At 43.9% G+C, this 20,074-nt stretch overlaps 2 protein-coding genes across 2 annotated transcripts in view; both read left to right on the top strand.

The window, feature by feature from the left end:
* The window catches only part of KCNAB1 (potassium voltage-gated channel subfamily A regulatory beta subunit 1), a 469,491-nt gene that overhangs the window by 134,536 nt on the left and 314,881 nt on the right, over positions 1-20,074 (top strand). The window lies entirely within an intron of this gene.
* Positions 14,224-16,009, top strand: LOC128044298 (ornithine decarboxylase-like). The gene has a single exon (XM_052636462.1). It carries the CDS (start codon positions 14,357-14,359, stop codon positions 15,737-15,739), a length of 1,383 nt encoding a protein of 460 aa, XP_052492422.1. The 5' UTR covers positions 14,224-14,356; the 3' UTR covers positions 15,740-16,009.

Raw genomic sequence — 20,074 nt, 5'->3', positions numbered from 1 at the left:
ATATAGAAGATGAAGGGGCTGCAGTTGTAAACTGTCAGGGAAAGTCTGTTTGAGAAGATGCCGCTGGAATAAAGGCCTGAAGGAGACAAGGAGGCAGCCACACAGAGATCTGAGCGGACGGGAGAGCAAGTCCAGAGCCCTGTGCAGGGGTGTGACTGGCAAACAGAAGGAGCAGAAGGAGGCAGGTCAGGCTGGAAGGAGGTAGGTCGTAAGAAGCAACAGAGGAGTGATACAGGTGAAGCTGTACAGAGCCTTGCAGGCCATCATAAGGACTTCTGCTTTCTCTCACGTGAGCCGGGAAGGCATATGTTGAGGAGTTTCTGGGATACAGGGCTGAGAATCAAGTCAGGATTGGTGATGGCAAAAGAGGGACCACAGTTGGGAAGCTCCTCCTTAATCCAGGTGAGGAACGAGGTGGCTTGGGCTGGTGAAGCACAGTAGAGGTGTCAAGGGGTGCTCAGACTCTGGATCTCTTTTGAAGAAAGAGAGTTGGGAGGATTTGTGATTGAATGGATGTGAGGGATGAACAAAGGAGAGGCCTTGAAGATGACTCTAAGATATCAGGTCTGAGATGCTAGAAGGGACACATGTGTCTTCCTGAGAAAGGAAGACTGTGGGGGAAGTGAAGCTGAGGGGAAGAGAGAGAGTTCAGTTTGGACTTGTAATATCAGAAATTACCACTAGACATCCACACAGAGATGTCAAGTGCACTGTTGGGTATTAATTTTGGAATTTAGGGGAGTAAACTGGCCTAGAGATAGAAATTAGGGAGGTGTCAACTCATAGATGATATTGATAATTCTGAGACTGATAATGTGGACAGAGAAGGGAATTATTCCAAGCATGGGGCCTGGGATTGGAAGAGGGCAAGAAGCAGCAAAGATGAGTAAGAAGGAATAGCTAGTGAGGCAAGAGGAAAACCAGGAGTGCAGGGTGCTCTCAAAGTCAGATGAGGAATATATTAGATGGAGGAGAGCATGGTTGGGTCTATGCATGTCTACTTATGGGAAAGAGCCAGTAGAGAAGGGAAAGTTGGCCCTGTAGGAGAAAAAAGGGATGACTGCTGGAGTGATTTCCATCAGAACCCAAGGAGACGGGGTCCAGAATATAAGTGGGGGAGGAATGGTTAATTAGGAGAGAACAGGTCATCTACGGTAACAAGGAGGAGAAACCTATGTAGGGAATAAGGAGACTGGTGATGGGAGTATTTCACACCTTCTGTTTTTCCATGAAATAGAAGTGAAGTCTGTGGCTGAGACCGGGGATGGGGTGGGGGTGTCTTGAAGGTTTGAAGAGGGAAGAGTGGGAAGGTGGGAAGAGTGGAAAGACTAGGGAAGCAGAGCATTGTCTCTGGACACGCAAAAGGCCCCTTCAGGTCTGAGTCATGAAGTTACAGCAGGACTAGTCAATATGGCTGTGGGTTTTGTTTCAGTCACATTTAGCTAACTGGGTGTAAGTGTGGAGAAGGAGGAGTTAGATTTAAACACAGTCAGTGTTTCTCCCAGAAAGAAGACTCATGATATCCAAACTCTTAGGAGCTGCCAGTATGTACCAGAGTTGTTGGCTAAAATATAATGGAAAATAGCTTCTCAAAGCTATTACTGTCTTTGATCTCTTTCTTCCTGTGAATATTACCATGTCAGCAAGGAGCCAGAACTTCCAGCTTATGTTCTGATATGTCTGTCCTCAGATAACTAGGCTTGCTGGCCAAGGGCTCTAACCCAGTAGCCATGGGTGCAGGATTCAAGTCATGACTCTTGAAAGTCCCGTTTGCTGGGAAAGCACAGCTGCTGAACTCATAGACCGCAGCTGTGTCTCTGCTCGAGTTCATGTTTGCATATAGCTTCTTTTACTCAGGCTGCTCTGCTGGCATGTCACTTAGCCCTCACATCAGCACACTGAATGCCTTGCAGGCTTGCTATGTTGGCATCCAGTTCACAACTATAGCTCCTTATCCCAGCTTATATTTTGTGTCCTGTTCACAAATCCTCAGCTTAATCTTCATATCCTGTCTATTGTCTCATGTTGCTCTAATAAGTGCTACCTGACAAGGTGGCCTTGCTTCGGCCTTCCTTTCCATTTATTAACTGCTCTTTCCCTCTTAGCTCACTCCACAGGCAACTGCCCTGGACAGCAGCCTTACCCAGTATAGGCCAATCCTTGTGGCTGGTGGCCTATAAAGCTGGCCCCTGTGTTTGTTATGCACGACAAGCCTGCCTGGAGCCTGTGGAAAGCAATGAGGTATCAACTGTGTGTAGCTGTCTAAAGAATAATGTGAATAATGTGAAGTCTTTTACTTCTCTGCTTCTGAATGACAAATTTCTGCAAAATACAGATCACTGTTAGCCTGGTTGGGTGAGGCAGAGGAGATTGGAAGGGTAGTTGTTCAGAATCAGGGTTTCTGAAAAGGTGGTATTTGGATTCTCTGCCAGATAATTGTTTGTCAAAAATAGAAATTTCTGGATCCTATCTACTGAATCAGAATCTTTGGAGGTGGGGCCAGAATCTTTAGTGTTGCTTATTTGATTAGGGCCAGTGAGGTAGACATGCTAAAGTTTCAGGACTACTAGTCTAGAGCAGTGGTTCCTAAGCCACTCTCTCAGGATGGTTACAGTGCAGATTTGTGAACTCCATCCCAGACACACTGCATCAGACTATGGGGCGGGGCCTGAGACTGTGTTAAAACAATAATACCCATTTCAGAACAATACCAGTAACAAAATCAACAGCACTTCTCAAGTGATTCTGATGATTATCCAGGCTGGAAATGTCAAGTGGTCCTTATGCCAAGCCCTTTTCCAGTTCATATGAAAAAGATCCTTTGTGCTAGAAAACTTTCTTACACAGTAAGAGCGCAGCAGCTTAGGGCACTGGCTGCTGTTCCACTCCTGCGAAGTTTTACCTCAAGATGCATCTCAAACTTACATTGCTAACTGAGGGCCTGCCAGCTTTCGCTTAAAGCTCAGTCTCCCAAACCCAGTTGTGTCACCTGCAGGAGATTTGGAAGAACATAGATTAGGAAACTCCAACCCAGACCTGCTAAATTGTGGTCTCTGGGAGTTGAGTCCAGAAATCCCATCTTTTCAGGAACACCTCAGATTACTACAAGTCTGAGGCAGGTGATTGCAGCCATGAAATTAAAAGACGCTTACTTCTTGGAAGAAAAGTTATGACCAACCTAGATAGCATATTCAAAAGCAGAGACATTACTTTGCCAACAAAGGTCCATCTAGTCAAGGCTATGGTTTTTCCTGTGGTCATGTATGGATGTGAGAGTTGGACTGTGAAGAAAGCTGAGCGCCGAAGAATTGATGCTTTTGAACAGTGGTGTTGGAGAAGACTTCTTAGAGTCCCTTGGACTGCAAGGAGATCCATCCAGTCCATTCTGAAGGAGATCAACCCTGGGATTTCTTTGGAAGGAATGATGCTAAAGCTGAAGCTCCAGTTCTTTGGCCACCTCATGTGAAGAGTTGACTCATTGGAAAAGACTCTGATACTGGGGGGGATTGGGGGCAGGAGGAGAAGGGGATGACAGAGGATGAGATAGCTGGATGGCATCACTGACTTGATGGACGTGAATCTGAGTGAACTCCAGGAGTTGGTGATCAACAGGGAGGCCTGGCATGCTGCAATTCATGGGGTCACAAAGAGTCGGACACGACTGAGTGACTGAACTGAACTGAGGCAGGTTTGGGGATCACCAGTCTGTGCCCAATGGTGTGCAACCTTCCAGCCTTCCGGTGTGTGGAGGGGCCATAACAGCCCTTTCGAGGTGCCCTGGGAACTGCCAGGTTGATCAAAATGCAAATGAGCCTGCAAATGATACATTTCCTGATCACATCACACCTGACGCTTTGTGCTGCCTCTTACCTATGGAAGCAATTTAAGACTTCCTATGATCTTACCTCAGCTCCCAGCATCCTTGTTTGTTCAAGGATGCTGCTACTACCTCACTGCTGCCACCACCTGCCCTGCTATGTGGCCGCTCCAGAGCCCTGTCACTACTGTATCTGGCCACTGAAACTGGAATTGTTTGTTTCCCAGAGTTACATATGTCTATGATTGTAGGATTCTAGCTTCTATAATAAGATGTATATGACATCTTAGCTGTTCTCAACATGATATATTTACTAAGCGCAGCAAAACTTCTGGCCAGTTCCCTAACTGGGGCAAAGATGGAATTAGGACCTGGTAAAAGGCTGAGCTAAAAGAACATTCTTTAGGAACTGCAGTGGCATTGTTCTTAAGTGTAAGTGATAACCTGGCACAGAGGCTGGGCTGGGCTTTTTGTAAGGGAGGCATGTAGACAACCATTTATTGTCACTACAAATGGTGTTTGAATGGATAGCCTAAAAAAGAGCTTCCCTGGGCTTCCCTGGTGGTTCAGACGGTAAAGAATCAGCCTGCAAAGTAGGAGCCCTGGGTTTAATCCCTGGGCTGGGATGATCCCCTGGAGGGAGGGCATGGCAACCCACTGCAGTATTCTTGCCTGGACAGAGGAAGTATTCCATGGAAGAGGAACCTGGTGAGCTACGCTTCATGGGGTCTCAACGAGTCAGACACGACTGAGCGACTACGCACAGCAACAACAAATGGTGTTTGAAAGAATAGCCTGGCAAAGAGCAGCTTGAAACAGGTTATTAGCTTTAGCTTTACTTTGGACTAGTCACTGTCTTTGGATTATTTCCAGTCATATATTTTCATGTATGATGGCAAAGCAAAGTTCAGTTCATTGTGGCCAGAATTATCCCAGATTTTGAATTTTAAAAGTCAAAGTAAGATTTATTAAATTGATAAAATGGTCATTTTCTCTCTGAATTTACATTTTATTGTTTTTAAGAAGAAAAATGAAAGTTTCCAAAATAGTTGCTTTTTATTACATAAGTAATTAATGTGAATTGTAGATAATTAGAAATTACAAGAAATGTGAAGAAGAGAATAAAAGTTCTCTACTCCAAAAAACAACTATTAATATTTTGAAGAAAAGCCTTTCAGACATTTAATACATAGACAAACACACACACACACACACACACACACACATACCACAAACTACGTATTGTTATGGAACATGTGAAAACAATGATTTTAGAGACTGGGATTTCTTGCACCTAGGTCTGCCTACAATACTTCACCTACCCTTTCGTAAGTTTTCTTCTCATCATTCAGTGTCTCAGATCAAATGTCACTTCTGAGAGGCCCTTCTGATTACCCAGTCTAAGGCTGCACCCCATTTTCCAGTCATTCCATCACATTACCTCCTATGTCACTGTCTCCATGGTTTAGCCTTGTTTCCTGTCTTCCTCACTACAGTGTGAGTACCATCATTCTGTCCTGTGGTTCACCGTATCCCAATTTCCTGGTGCAAATCCAGAGTAGGGGTTTAAGAGGTGTTTGTAGAGTAAGTGAGGAAATGACTGACTGAGGAAAATCTATCACTTGTAATAGACCCAGAGGGGTCTTAAAAGTACTGCTGGTGTGTGTGTGTGTGTGTGTGTGTGTGTGTGCATGCATGCATGCTTGGTGGCTCAGTTGTGGCTGACTCTTTGCGACCCCCATGGACGGTATAGCCCATATGGCTCCTCTATCCATGGAATTTTCTTGGGCTCTGCTGCTGCTGCTGCTGCTGCTAAGTTGCTTCAGTCGGGTCCGACTCTGTGCGACCCCAGAGACGGCAGCCCACCAAGCTCCCCCGTCCCTGGGATTCTCCAGGCAAGAATAATGGAGTGGGTTGCCATTTCCTTCTCCAATGCATGAAAGTGAAGTCGCTCAGTCGTGTCCGACACTTAGTGACCCCATGGACTGCAGCCCACCAGGCTCCTCCATCCATGGGATTTTCCAGGCAAGAGTACTGGAGTGGGGTGCCATTGCCTTCTCCGTTCTTGGGCCCTAACAAATGGCAAATAGCAAAACTTAGAAAAGTTTGTCTCAGACCCTGATTGAGGGTTTCGTACAATTCAAATGACTCTAAAATTACCTTAGAAATTTAGATTCATAACCTCATTTTTAGTTATAGTTTTGTCTCTTTCAGATTAATTGTTTAGACTGAAAATTTATGGTTACTCATCAGTTTCCAGTAGTTGACTCCAGAAAAACATGGGTAATTTTTCCAAATAGTATTGCTTTTTGTGTCTTCGCTTTGGCTCACTGGCACCTCCTTCTCTGTGATTTAAAATTATGAAAAATGAACAATATGTTGAGATATAAAAGTATGCATGAATGCCCAGGCTATAAACTAGCTAGCTGACAACGAAGTTACTGTGAAAAATGTCTACAGTAATACTTTCCTTTCACATCGCATAAGACCTTGACTTGAGGCAGATAGAAAATTTAATTATAGGTCCCTTAATTTTAATACTTTGTGTGTGTGTGCGGGGGGAGGTGGGAAGAACAGGGTCATTACTCCCATTTCAGAGATAAAATAATTGAGAAGCAAGTATTTTAAATTGAATTAAGTATTTTAATTGAATTTTTGTGTGAGAAGTGTAATTAACTTGGAAGATTTTATCTATTATTCAGTTTCTCTAGTAGTCAGGGTACACACTGGATTGCATGTGAAATACCTAAGGGATTTATACACAAATAGGTAGCCATTCTCCTTCTTTCCTGGGTGTTTTGTGGTTGTTGGGAAAAGGCTTCTTTTTATTGCCTTTCCTTTCAAGTGTAATATAAAAATGAAAAGATCAACTCAAAGGTAGTAGTTTATACTTCCAAGTGACTATTAAGGAAATGCATCTTGTTGCTGTTATGATCAGGAGCTGCTTAGCAATCAGCCCTTAGTGAAATTGTAAAGTGGGTTAACCTTGTCCCTGTCTTTCATCCCGAGCTACTTTCCACTCCACTCACCTAGGTTTCCTTCCCTAACCACTACTCCTCTGAGGTGGTGGAGACCTTATACTTGTTGAAAGGCCTGTTCTAACCTTGGCTTTCTGGTGGACCTTTGGAATGTTCTTCTCTAGGCATTCACCATTCTCAAAGAAAGCTTGCTCAGCACCTGGTCTAAGTGAGTCTTTCATGCACTTATTCTCAATCACATCCCTCTGTTATTTTCTTTTATAGCATGTATCATAATCGGTAAGTATCTTGTTTTTTCATTTGCTCATTTATTCAGCCTCCCCCATGGGACATTATTTCCATAAAAACAAACACTCTGCTTCGATCATCTGTGTATCCTCTGCCCTCCAAACCAACAAGGACTTAGGTCTGTCCCCTCATTTTGGGTATTTATTTAGAAAGGGAATAAAAATGCCTTTGAAGGGATGGGGAAAAAACAAAGCTTCATGAGCCAGAGATACTTTTTAGGCTCCAAGAGCTGCAGACAAAAAAGCATGTTGTGTGGAGAAGAGAATGAAAAACATACATTAATGGGGTCATTTGTAACTTTAGTGAGTAATAGCAGATGTATTTGTCTAAAATATTTCCTGCAATAGACATGTTTTATGACTTCATGGTTCTCTAAAATATATTTGCCTGACTTTGGATTTAACACAAGCCCTGAGGTTAAGGAGTAACTGTCCAGCTGGGGAAAGGCAGCTTCAGCCATAAAACACTTTGATGTTTCTAAGAGAGCCAGCCTCCTTTATCCTTCCCCTTTTTGAACTTCATTTCTCTTCTCTCCTTTTTCCTCCCATCCCTTCTTTTTTTTTCTCACAACTAAATGATACCAAAATAGTACATGCTAGTAGTAATGCTATTAAAATAATAGTACTATTAGAAGTCAAATGATAATAAAGGGTTTATGTATCAAAATATGGCAATTTCTTGTTTCAACCTCTCTATTCTCCTGACTCCTTCTTCCAGGAAACACCCACTTTTGACTCTTTAAGTTGTTCCTTCTGGCATTTATAGATTTCCATGCTCTTAAATAATATGTGAATATTGCTCTCTTTTGATTCATCAATTAGAAACAATCTATTGAGCTTCTAATACGTTAGATGAGGACTTAACTCTCTTATATTACCATGACCTCTTCTCCCCTATTCTCCTCATATAATTATATTATAAATTTTGGTTAAATATATATTGTGTTAGCATTAGTATACCTGCAAGTTTTATTCCCTGAAATTTGTAGCATCTTGGGTTTCCCAGAGCAGACCCTGGGGGCAAGGATTCCAGTAAAAGATTCTTTGAGAGGCACAGGAAGCACCAACAGGGAAGCAGGAAAGTGATCAGAGGAAGTAGAGACAGTCATAAAGTGTGCGTTGTCAAGTGGTCACCACTGTGGGTAATAGGAACTTCAGTCCCAGGGAGGGACATTCTGGGAAATGGTGTGGAACACACTACTCATGGCATCCTACCTGGAGGGTGAGGAAGCTGGGGTGTTGATAGAGTAACTCCTGTCAGAAGTCTGTGGAGGGCTATTCCCAAGGATTGTTAGTTCCTCAACACTTCCAGCCTGCTGTGTGCAAATGCTGGTAGTTAAAAGTTGGCACAAAACACCAACCATGTTGTCCACTATGATTATATCTTTATACTTTTACCCTGAAATTAAGAATTGCTCTTTAAAATCTGCTTAATTTTCTTGATGCCTATTGCAAATTTTCACCATGACTTCCAACAGTTTCTCAACATGAGATTTTACAAAGTTAATCACATCAAGTAATCTGTCAACTCCAGTTTTTTTTGAGACACTCCAGTTCAGTTCAGTTCAGTTGCTCAATCATGTCTGACTCTTTGCGACCCCATGAATTGCAGCACACCAGGCCTCCCTGTCCATCACCAACGCCCGGAGTTCACTCAGACTCACGTCCATTGAGTCAGTGATGCCATCCAGCCATCTCATCCTCTGTCATCCCCTTCTCCTCCTGCCCCCAATCCCTCCCAGCATCAGACCTTGCTTCTATCACCAGTCACATCCACAGCTGGGTATTGTTTTTGCTTTGGCTCCATCCCTTCATTCTTTCTGGAGTTATTTCTCCACTGATCTCCAGTAGCATACTGGGCACCTACTGACCTGGGGAGTTCCTCTTTCAGTATCCTATCATTTTGCCTTTTCATACTGTTCATGGGGTTCTCAAGGCAAGAATACTGAAGTGGTTTGCCATTCCCTTCTCCAGTGGACCACACTCTGTCAGACCTCTCCACCATGACCTGCCCGTCTTGGGTTGCCCCACGGGCATGGCTTGGTTTCATTGAGTTAGACAAGGCTGTGGTCCTAGTGTGATTAGATTGACTAGTTTTCTGTGAGTACGGTTTCAGTGTGTCTGCCCTCTGATGCCCTCTTGCGACACCTACCATCTTACTTGAGTTTCTCTTACCTTGGGCGTGGGGTGTCTCTTCACGGCTGCTCCAGCAAAGCACAGCCGCTGCTCCTTACCTTGGACGAGGGGTATCTCCTTACCGCCACCCTTCCTGACCTTCAACGTGGGATAGCTCCTCTAGGCCCTCCTGCGCCTGTGCAGCCACCGCTCCTCGGGTTGCTCCTCCCGGCCACCGTCCCTGGCCTCCAGCGCGGGGTGGCTCCTCAGGGATACCGCCCCTGGCCTCGGGCGTAAGGTGGCTTCTCCCGCCTGCCCCTGGCCTCGGATGTGTGGTAGATCCTCTCGGCCACCGCCCCTGACCTCGGACTTGGGTAGCTCCTCTCGGCTGTTCCTGCGCTGTCACAGCCTCGAGACACTCCTGGTGGCTTCAAATGTCCCCAATGGATTCCATGCTCTTAGAGTCTTTTGCACAGTTGATATCCTGGTATTGTCTGTATGCTCATCCCATGAATGGGGTTTGCCTTCTGACCTGGACTCCTTTCTTTCTTTCTTTTCAAAACTCATTTTTAAATATTTTTATTTTACTTTGACAATTGTAAAGTGCACACATTTTAAGTTCCAGATGACAAATCTTTACATACCATGTAACTACCACCCAGTTAAGATAGAAAAGATCACCAATACCCCAGAATTTCATCTTCTGCTCCCTCTTTGTCATTACCCACACATCTAGACAGGCAATTACTAATTAGGCTTTTATTATCATGGATGAGCTTTATCTGTTTTTCATGCCACTATCAATAGTTTGTGAAGGAAATGGCAACCCACTCCAGTATTCTTGCCTAGAGAATCCTGTGGACAGGGGGCCTGGTGGGCTGCCGTCTATGAGGTCGCACAGAGTTGGACACTGCTGAAGCGACTTAGCATGCACGCATGCATACATCAATAGTTTGGCCATGTCTGTGGGCCTACATACATATACCAAAGACATTTATCGGAGGTTCATGATAGCACTATTTCTTTCTTTAATGTTTTTTTAGTGAGTATAGACAACAATATTGTATTACAATCATCAAGCTTGCCAAGAGATTACTTCTAATTATTCCAACCACTAAAAACAAATGATAATTATGTGACTTGACAGTGGTGCCAATTTGATTCCTTCCTTTTACTGGTCCAAGTGTATTTCTCTTTCTTGGTTTACTTCTTGGTAGAGCAGTATGGGTGGTAGTTACATGGTATGTAAAGATTTGTCATCTGGAACTTAAAATGTGTGCACTTTACAATTGTCAAAGTAAAATAAAAATATCTAAAAATGAATTTTGAAAAGAAAGAAAGGAGTCCAGGTCAGAAGGCAAACCCCATTCATGGGATGAGCATACAGACAGTTCAGTCTCTCAGTTGTATCCAGCTCTTTGCGACCCCACGGATTGCAGTATGCCAGGCCTCCCTGTCCATCACCAACTTTCCAGATCTTGCTCAAACTCAATGCCATCAAGTCAGTGATGCCATCCAGCCATCGCATCCTCTGTTGTCCCCTTCTCCTCCTGCCTTCAGTCTTTCCCAGCATCAAGATCTTTTCCAGTGAATCAGTTCTTTGAATCAGGTGGCCAAGGTATTGGAGTTCCAGCTTCAGCATCAGTCCTTCCAATGAATATTCAGGACTGATTTCCTTGAGGATTGATTAATTAGATCTCTTTGCAGTCCAAGGGACTATCAAGAGTCTTCTCCAACACCAGAGTTCAAAAGTATCAATTCTTCGATGCTCAGCTTTCTTTATAGTCCAATTCTCACATCCTTATATGACTACGAGAAAAACCATAGCTTTGATTAGACGGACCTTTGTCAGCAAAGTAAAGTCTGTTTTTTAATATTCTGTCTAGGTTGGTCACAGCTTTTCTTCCAAGGAGCAAGCGTCTTAATTTCATGGCTGCAGTCACCATCTGCAGTGATTTTGGAGCCAAAAAAATAAAGTCTGTCACTGTTTCCATTGTTTCCCCATCTATTTGTTATTAAGTGATGGGACCAAATGCCATGATCTTCACTTTTTGAATGTTGCATTTTAAGTCAACTTTTTCACTCTCCTCTTTCACTTTCATAAAGAGGCTCTTTAGTTCTTCCTCACTTTGTGCCATAAGGGTGGTGTCATCTGTGTATCTGAGGTTATGATAGTTTCTCCCTACGATCTTGATTCCAGCTTGTGCTTCATCCAGTCTGGCATTTCTCTTGATGTCCTCTGCATATAAGTTAAATAAGCAGGGTGACAGTATACAGCCTTGATGTACTCCTTTCTCAATATGGAACCAGTCTGTTGTCCATGTCCAGTTCTAACTGTTGCATCTTGACCTGCATACAGGTTTCTCAGGAGGCAGTTAACGTGGTCTGTTATTCCCATCTCTTGAAGAATTTTCCACAGTTTGTTGTGGAAGGCTTTAGTATTGTCAATAAAGCAGAAGTAGATGTTTTGCTGGATCTCTCTTGCTTCTTCTGTGATCCAATGGATATCAGCAATTTGATCTCTGGCTCCTCGGCTTTTACTAAATCCAGCTTGAACATCTGGAAGTTCATGGTTCATATACCGTTGAAGCCTGGCTTGGAGAATTTTGAGCATTTCTTTGTTAGCATGTGAGATGAGTGCAATTGTGCGATAGTTTGAATATTGTTTGGCATTGCCTTTCTTTGGGATTGGAATGAAAACTGACCTTTTCCAGTCCTGTGGCCACTGCTGAGTTTTCCATATTTGCTGGCATATGGAGTGCAGCACTTTCACAGCATCATCTTTTAGGATCTGAAATAGCTCAACTGGAATTCCATCACCTCCACTAGCTTTGTTCGCAGTGATGTTTCCTAAAGCCCACTTGACTTCACATTCCAGGATGTCTGGCTCTAGGTGAGTGATCACACCATCATGATTATCTGGATCGTGAAGATCTTTTTTGTACAGTTCTTCTGTGTATTCTTGCCGCTTTTTCTTAATATCTTCTGCTTCTGTTAGGTCCCTATCGTTTCTGTCCTTTATTGAGCCCATCTTTGCATGAAATGTTCCCTTGGTATCTCTAATTTTCTTGAAGAGATCTCTAGTCTTTCCCATTCTGTTGTTTTCCTCTATTTCTTTGCACTGATTGCTGAGGAAGGCTTTCTTATCTCTCCTTGCTATTCTTTGGAACTTTATATTCAAATGGGTAGATCTTTCCTTTTCTTCTTTGCTTTTGGCTTCTCTTCTTTTCACAGTTATTTGTAAGGCCTCCTCAGAGAGCCATTTTGCTTTTTTGTATTTCTTTTTCTTGGGGATGGTCTTGATCACTGCCTCCTGTGCAATGTCACGAACCTCTGTCCATAGTTCTTCAGGCATTCTGTCGGATATAATCCCTTGAATCTGTTTGTCACTTACACAGTATAATCAGTCATAAGGGATTTGATTTAGGTCATACCTGAATGATCTAGTGGTTTTCCCTACTTTCTTCTATTTAAGTCTGAATTTTGCAATAAGGAGTTTTTGATCTGGGCCACAGTCAGCTCCCAGTCTTATTTTTGCTGACTGTATAGAGCTTCTCCATCTTTGGCTGCAAAGAATATAATCAATCTGATTTTGGTATTGGGCATCTGGTGATATCCATGTGTAGAGTCTTCTCTTGTGTTGTTGGAAGAGGGTGTTTGCTTTGACCAGTGCATTCTCTTCAGAAAACTCTATAAGTCTTTACCCTGCTTCATTTTGTATTCTAAGGCCAAATTTGCCTGTTACTCTAGGTATCTCTTGACTTCTTACTTTTGCATTCCAGTCCTGTATGATGAAAAGGATATCTTTTTTTGCTGTTAGTTCTAGAAGGTCTTATATGTCTTCATGGAACCTTTCAACTTCAGCCTCTTCAGCATTACTGGTTGGGGTATAGACTTAGATTACTGTGATAATGAATGATTTGCCTTGGAAATGAACATAGATCATTTTGTCATTTCCCAGTTTGATAATCTTAGATTGTTTGCTTATATATAAAAAGAAAGCAAAATTTTTAGCTGCTCAGTCATGTCTGATTCTTTGGAACCCTATGGACTGTAGCCCACCAGACTCCTTTGTCCATGGAATTCTCCAGGCAAGAATACTGTAGTGGGTTGCCATTCACTTCTCCAGGAAATATTCAAACCTGGATTGTAGGCAGATTCTTTACCATCTGAGCCACCAGGGACGTGAGAAACTAAAATTGTGATTGAAAGCTCTGAGCATAGGGTTGGGGCTTGTTGACTTTGAGCTTTGCTGAGGGTTGAGCTCTCTGAGCCCTTTTTAAGGAAATCTAGAGCTTGACTGTATTTTGTCATGTTGGCATTACTGCTCCTATTTAACATTGGGAATTACCTTCTCCGGATCCCCTTTTCCTGTGTGATTAGCTTGAGCAAAGAGGCAAACTTGTGTAAGATTGGGAAAGTGGAGATGAAGTAGGAGCTGTTACTCTCAGATGTCACAGTGATCAGAGACAATGACATATGGATATAATGCATGGTCTCCAGTCTCTCCTCATGCCTACTGAACCTGCTAACTGAGAGTAACCTCAATCCATCAAGCACTTGACCACAGTGCTCATAGAGGCCATAGCTTCTACAGACCTGTCATGGGTCATACATGCACCATTCCACTTGGATGATCAAACATGTACTCTTTCTCAAAATTTCCTGTAAGTTTCATCTACACCTTTGCTTCAAGATGTTGTGAGTGTATTTGTTGTCTATGTCTACTGTAACAAGTTATATCAAAAATACTGGTTTAAAACAACAAACAGGTCAGTTCCCCCTCAGCCTCTGCCGCCGCCGCCGCTCTGCCAGCGCTCCGGCGCCACCTCCGGCCGGCAGTCCTCCGCGGGAGGGAGCGACGCGGCGGGCGGCCGGACGAGCGGCTGACGCGGGCGGCGGGGCGGCCGGCGGGTCCTTCAGCGCTCGGCGGCGGCGCGTTGTCTCCATGGGGTTGGCCCGCCGCGCCCCTGCGCTCTGAGGTGGACAGCAGATTGTGTGTTTATCGAACATTTCCACTGCTGTACAGAGAGCACACGCATCTTCGGTGGACTTGGAATTCCTGGAGAATTGCCTTTGTGAAAAGTTGGCATAATCCCTTTAAATTCCATCTCTTACGTTTTCTACTTTGTTGTGTCTCAAAAAGACATCAAGAGACCATGAACAGCTTTAGTAATGAAGAGTTTGACTGCCATTTCTTGGATGAAGGCTTTACTGCCAAGGGCATTCTGGACCAAAAAATTAATGAAGTTTTTTCTTCTGATGATAAGGATGCCTTCTATGTTGCGGACCTGGGAGACATTCTGAAGAAACATCTGAGATGGTTGAAAGCTCTTCCTCGGGTCACCCCCTTTTATGCAGTCAAATGCAATGATAGCAGAACCATAGTGAAGACACTTGCTGCCATTGGGACAGGATTTGACTGTGCCAGCAAGACTGAAATACAATTGGTGCAGAGTCTCGGGGTGCCCCCAGAGAGGATTATCTATGCAAATCCATGTAAACAAGTGTCTCAGATTAAGTATGCTGCCAATAACGGAGTCCAGATGATGACTTTTGATAGTGAAGTTGAGCTGATGAAAGTTGCCAGGGCACATCCAAAGGCCAAGTTGGTTTTGCGGATTGCCACTGATGATTCCAAAGCAGTCTGTCGCCTCAGTGTCAAATTTGGTGCCACGCTCAAAACCAGCAGGCTGCTTTTGGAACGGGCGAAAGAGCTAGATATTGATGTCATTGGTGTCAGCTTCCATGTAGCAAGTGGCTGTACTGATCCTGAGACCTTTGTGCAGGCCATCTCTGATGCCCGCTGTGTCTTTGACATGGGCACTGAGGTTGGTTTCAACATGTATCTGCTTGATATTGGTGGTGGCTTTCCTGGATCTGAGGATGTAAGGCTTAAATTTGAAGAGATCACCAGTGTAATCAACCCAGCACTGGACAAGTATTTTCCATCAGACTCTGGAGTGAGAATCATAGCTGAGCCGGGCAGATACTATGTTGCATCAGCTTTCACGCTTGCAGTTAATATTGCCAAAAAACTTGTATTAAAGGAACAGACAGGCTCTGATGATGAAGAGGAGTCTAGTGAACGGATGTTCATGTATTACGTGAACGGTGGAGTATATGGCTCCTTCAACTGCATTCTTTACAACCGCACGCATGGGAAGCCTCTTCTGCAGAAGAGACCCAAACCCGATGAGAAGTATTATTCATCCAGCATCTGGGGACCAACCTGTGACGGCCTGGACCGCATTGTTCAGTGCTGTAACCTACCCGAGATGCATGTGGGCGATTGGATGCTCTTTGAGAACACGGGTGCTTACACTGTTGCTGCTGCTTCTACCTTCAATGGATTCCAGAGACCCACCATCTACTATGTGATGTCAGGGCCAACGTGGCAACTGATGCACCAGATCTGGGCCCAGGACTTCCCGCCCGGAGTGGAGGAGCCGGACGTCAGTCCCCTGCCCGTGTCCTGTGCCCGGGAGAGCGGCATGAAGCGGCACTCGGCAGCCTGTGCTTCCACGCGTATTAACGTGTAGATACCACTCTTGTAGCTGTTAACTGCGAGTTTAGCTTGATTTAAGGGTTTGGGGGGGACCATTTAACTTAATTACTGCTAGTTCTGAGATGTCTATGTGAGTAGGGTTGGCACAGGTGCACCAATGTGGAAGACTGGGAGATGGGGTCACACTTATCTGTGTTCCTATGGAAACTATTTGAATATTTGTTTTATATGGATTTTTATTCACTTTTCAAACATGCTACTAAAGGCTTCAACTGCTGAGCAAGCGTTTGTGGCTTGTGTATCAGCAGGGTGGGCCAGAAACTTAGTGTTGTGACTGGTTTTAACAAAAAGGAATAAAGGATCTTGACATAACTTGGCAAAAATAAATAAATAAATAAATAAAATAAAACAACAAACATTTATCCTCATAATTCTGGAGTCAGAATTCTAAAATTAAGGTTTTTCTTCTGAAGGCTTCAGGGGAGAAATCCATTTCCTTGCCTTTTTCAGCTTCTAGAGGCCAACTATTAATACATTCCCTGGCTCCTGACTCCTTCATCTTCAAAACCCATCACTACAACTTCTGGTCTGTCTTCAAATCTCCTTTTTCTCATTTTGATCCTCCTGCCTCCCTCTTATAAGGATTTCTGTGATAATACTGGGCCCATCTGGATAATCCAGGATAATCTCCAAACTCAGAATCCCTAGATTAATCACACCTATGAAGTTTCTATTGCCATGTAAGGGAACATGTTCCGGGCGGGGCGGGGGGGGGGGGCGGGGGCGGTGGGTACGCTATGGATGTCTTTGGGAATTACTATTTTATTCTACCACAGCGGGTAGTATTTTCCCTGGTCTTCTGATTCCCCTACTCCAGACTTCCATTTCCCCAGCTCCTCCCATGTTTGTGCAAACTCTAATTCCTAAGAAAAAAATCCATGGTCCCTTAATACTTACAGTGGCTCTGATTTCCGGACTGAACCTTGATTGGTATACTTCTATATTCAATATCTCCATGTGTTTTCTCTTGGGCTAGTCAGATTCCACTCAAATTATTTTTTTAGTTTCTGGCCTGGAGAGTAAATTCTTGGCTGTCAAGGGTCAAGGAGTCAAGAAGGTAAAAATGGTAGAGGGGTTTTCATTGGTCATATCCATTCATTGACTTTGCTTCTCTGTTTACCTCACTCGTCTGCTACCAGAGTCCCCAGTACAGAGGTTTTTTTTGCCATACTGTCTCCAGAACAGTCTCTGGCAGTGTGTAGGAGGAAGAACAGGGGAGGAGGTGCAGCGGAGGGGGAGGGGTTCTAGGGACCTAACTGCTTCTGCAGGAGTCTATCAGATCCTGCTTTCATTAGCCTTCACTTGCTCTTCAGGGGGCTGCATTTCCAGGGGGCTTTTTGTTACCAGTTCCCAAACCTTTTGAAGATTGTGGTTAAATAAAGTTGCTTCTCATCTTTCCTACTGCTGTCTTGGAATTGGTTTCTGGAGTCCGCAGAGACAGTTATCTCATATCCATCTACTGACTGCTTCCAAAATTTTACTGATGTTACCCACTCTTTTTCTTCCTAATTTTGCAGGTTTATTTTTTAACTAGATTTATTATTTTGAGATAATTCTAGATTTACATGTAATTATAAGAAGCAATTCAATGTTGTACATAAAATTATATGTCAATTTGAGAAATAAAAGACTTCTGAGAAATCCCATATACCCTTCACTGAGCTTTCCTAATATCTTGCCTAATATAATATCAGAATCAGGAAATTGACATAAATATAATCTACTGATCTTATTCAGATTTCATCAGTTTTACATGTACTTGTGTGTGTGTGTGTGTGTGTGTGTGTGTGTGTGTGTTTGCTGTGCTGTGTGCTGTGCTTAGTCACTCAGTCGTGTCCGACTCTTTGGACTGTAGCCGACCCATGGACTGTAGCCCACCAGGCTCCTCTGTCCATTAGGATTTTCCAGGCAAGAATACGGAGTGGGTCACCATGTCCTCCTTGTGTGTGTGTTTCAGTTAGTTCAGTTCAGTCGCTCAGTCGTGTCTGACTCTTTGGAACCCTCTGGACCCCATGGACTGCAGCAGTGTATGTGTTTAGTTCTATGCAATTTTATAATATGTGTTTTCTATTTTTTTTTTTTTTTGAGAGAAAAAAGCCTCCTGACTATCGTTTACTGGAGTTTTAGAAGGAACAAAATAAGATGCTGTGTTCTATGTGCTATATTTATATGAAAGTTGTATGACAGATTAGATTGGTTAGTTTTCTGTGATGGTGGTTTTCAGTCTGTCTGCCCTCTGTTGGAGAAGGATAAGAGGCTTATGGAAGCTTCCTGATGGGATAGACTGACTGAGGGGGATACTGGGTCTTGTTCTGATGGGTGGGGCCATGCTCAGTGAATCTTTAACCCAATTATCTGTTTATGGGTGGAGCTGTGTTTCCTCCCTGCAATTTCAGTTCAGTTCAGTTCAGTCTCTGTCCTGTCCGACTCGTTGCGACCGGATGAATTGCAGCATGCCAGGCCTCCCTGTCCATCACCAACTCCCGGAGTTCACTCAGACTCATGCCTATCGAGTTGGTGATGACATCCAGCCATCTCATCCTCTGTCGTCCCCTATTCCTCCTGCCCCCAAACGCTCCCAGCATCAGAGTCTTTTCCAATGAGTCAACTCTTTGCATGAGGTGGCCAAAGTACTGGAGTTTCAGCTTTAGCATCATTCCTTCCAAAGAACACCCAGGGCTGATCTCATTCAGAATGGACTGGTTGTATCTCCTTGCAGTCCAAGGGACTCTCAAGAGTCTTCTCCAACACCACAGTTCAAAAGCATCAATTCTTTGGCACTCAGCTTTCTTCACAGTCCAACTCTCACATCCATACATGACTACTGGAAAAAACCAAGGCCTTGACTAGACGGACATTTGTTGGCAAAGTAATTTCTCCGCTTTTGAATAGGCTATCTAGGTTGGTCATAACTTTCTTTCCAAGGAGTAAGCATCTTTTAATTTCATGGCTACAGTCACCGTCTGCAGTGATTTTGGAGCCCCCAAAAATAAAGTCTGACACAGTTTCCACTGTTTCCCCATCTATTTCCCATGAAGTGATAGGACCAGATGCCGTGATCTTCATTTTCTGAATGTTGAGCGTTAAGCCAACTTTTTCACTCTCCTCTTTCACTTTCATCAAGAGGCTTTTTAGTTCCTCTTCACTTTCTGCCATAAGAGTGGTGTCATCTGCCTGAGGTTATAGATATTTTTCCTGGCAATCTTGATTCCAGCTTGTGCATCTTCCTGCCCAGCGTTTCTCATGATGTACTCTGCATATAAGTTAGATAAGCAGGGTGACAATATACAGCCTTGACATACTCCTTTTCCTATTTGGAACCAGTCTGTTGTTCCGTATCCAGTTCTAACTGTTGCTTCCTGACCTGCATATAGCTTTCTCAAGAGGCAGGTCAGGTGGTCTAGTATTCCCATCTCTTTCAGAATTTTCCACAGTTTATTGTGATCCACACAGTCAAAGGCTGTGGCATAGTCAATAAAGCAGAAATAGATGTTTTTCTGGAACTCTCTTGCTTTTTCCATGATCCAGGGGATCTTGGCAATTTGAACTCTGCTTCCTCTGCCTTTTCTAAAACCAGCTTGAACATCAGGGAGTTCACGGTTCACGTATTGCCGAAGCCTGGCTTGGAGAATTTTGAGCATTTCTTTACTAGCATGTGAGATGAGTGCAATTGTGCGGTAGTTTGAGCATTCTTTGGCATTGCCTTTCTTTGGGATTGGAATGAAAACTGACGTTTTCCAGTCCTGTGGCCACTGCTGAGTTTTCCATATTTGCTGGCATATTGAGTGCAGCACTTTCACAGCATCATCTTTCAGGATTTGAAATAGCTCAGACTATGGTGGAGGTAATGAAGATAATGGTAACCTCTCTCAAAAGATCCCAGGCATGTACTGCCACGGTCCGTGCTCCCAACTCTGCAGCAGACCGCCACCAACCCGTGCCTTTGCCAGAGACTCCTGGACATCAGCAGGCAAGTCTCCTATGGAGTCACTGTTCCTTTCTCCTGGGTCCTGGTGCACAAGGTTCTATTGTTCCCTCCAACGGTCTATTTCCCAGTCCCATGTAAGTTCTGGCAGCTCTACAGTGGGGTTAATGGTGACCTCCTCCAAGAAGACTTCTGCCATACCCACACTCAGAGCCTCTGTCCCTGCACCAGACCACTGCCAACCCGTACCTCCACAGGAGATGCTCAAATACAGTTCTGTCTCAGTCTCTGTGGGGTATCTGGGTCCTGGTGTGTACAAGGTTTGTTTGAGCCCTTTAAGCGTCCCTGGAAGGAGCAGGGTTTGATTCTAAATGAGAATTTGCC

Source organism: Budorcas taxicolor, chromosome 1 (assembly GCF_023091745.1).
Source record: "Budorcas taxicolor isolate Tak-1 chromosome 1, Takin1.1, whole genome shotgun sequence".
Lineage (NCBI taxonomy): Eukaryota > Metazoa > Chordata > Mammalia > Artiodactyla > Bovidae > Budorcas > Budorcas taxicolor.
The sequence above is the reverse complement of the archived record's forward strand: the minus strand, read 5'-3'. Positions and strand labels throughout refer to the sequence as shown.

Coding starts and splice junctions, on each gene's coding strand:
- LOC128044298 (XM_052636462.1), top strand. CDS start 14,357: ATGAACAGCTTTAGTAATGAAGAGTTTGACTGCCATTTCTTGGATGAA.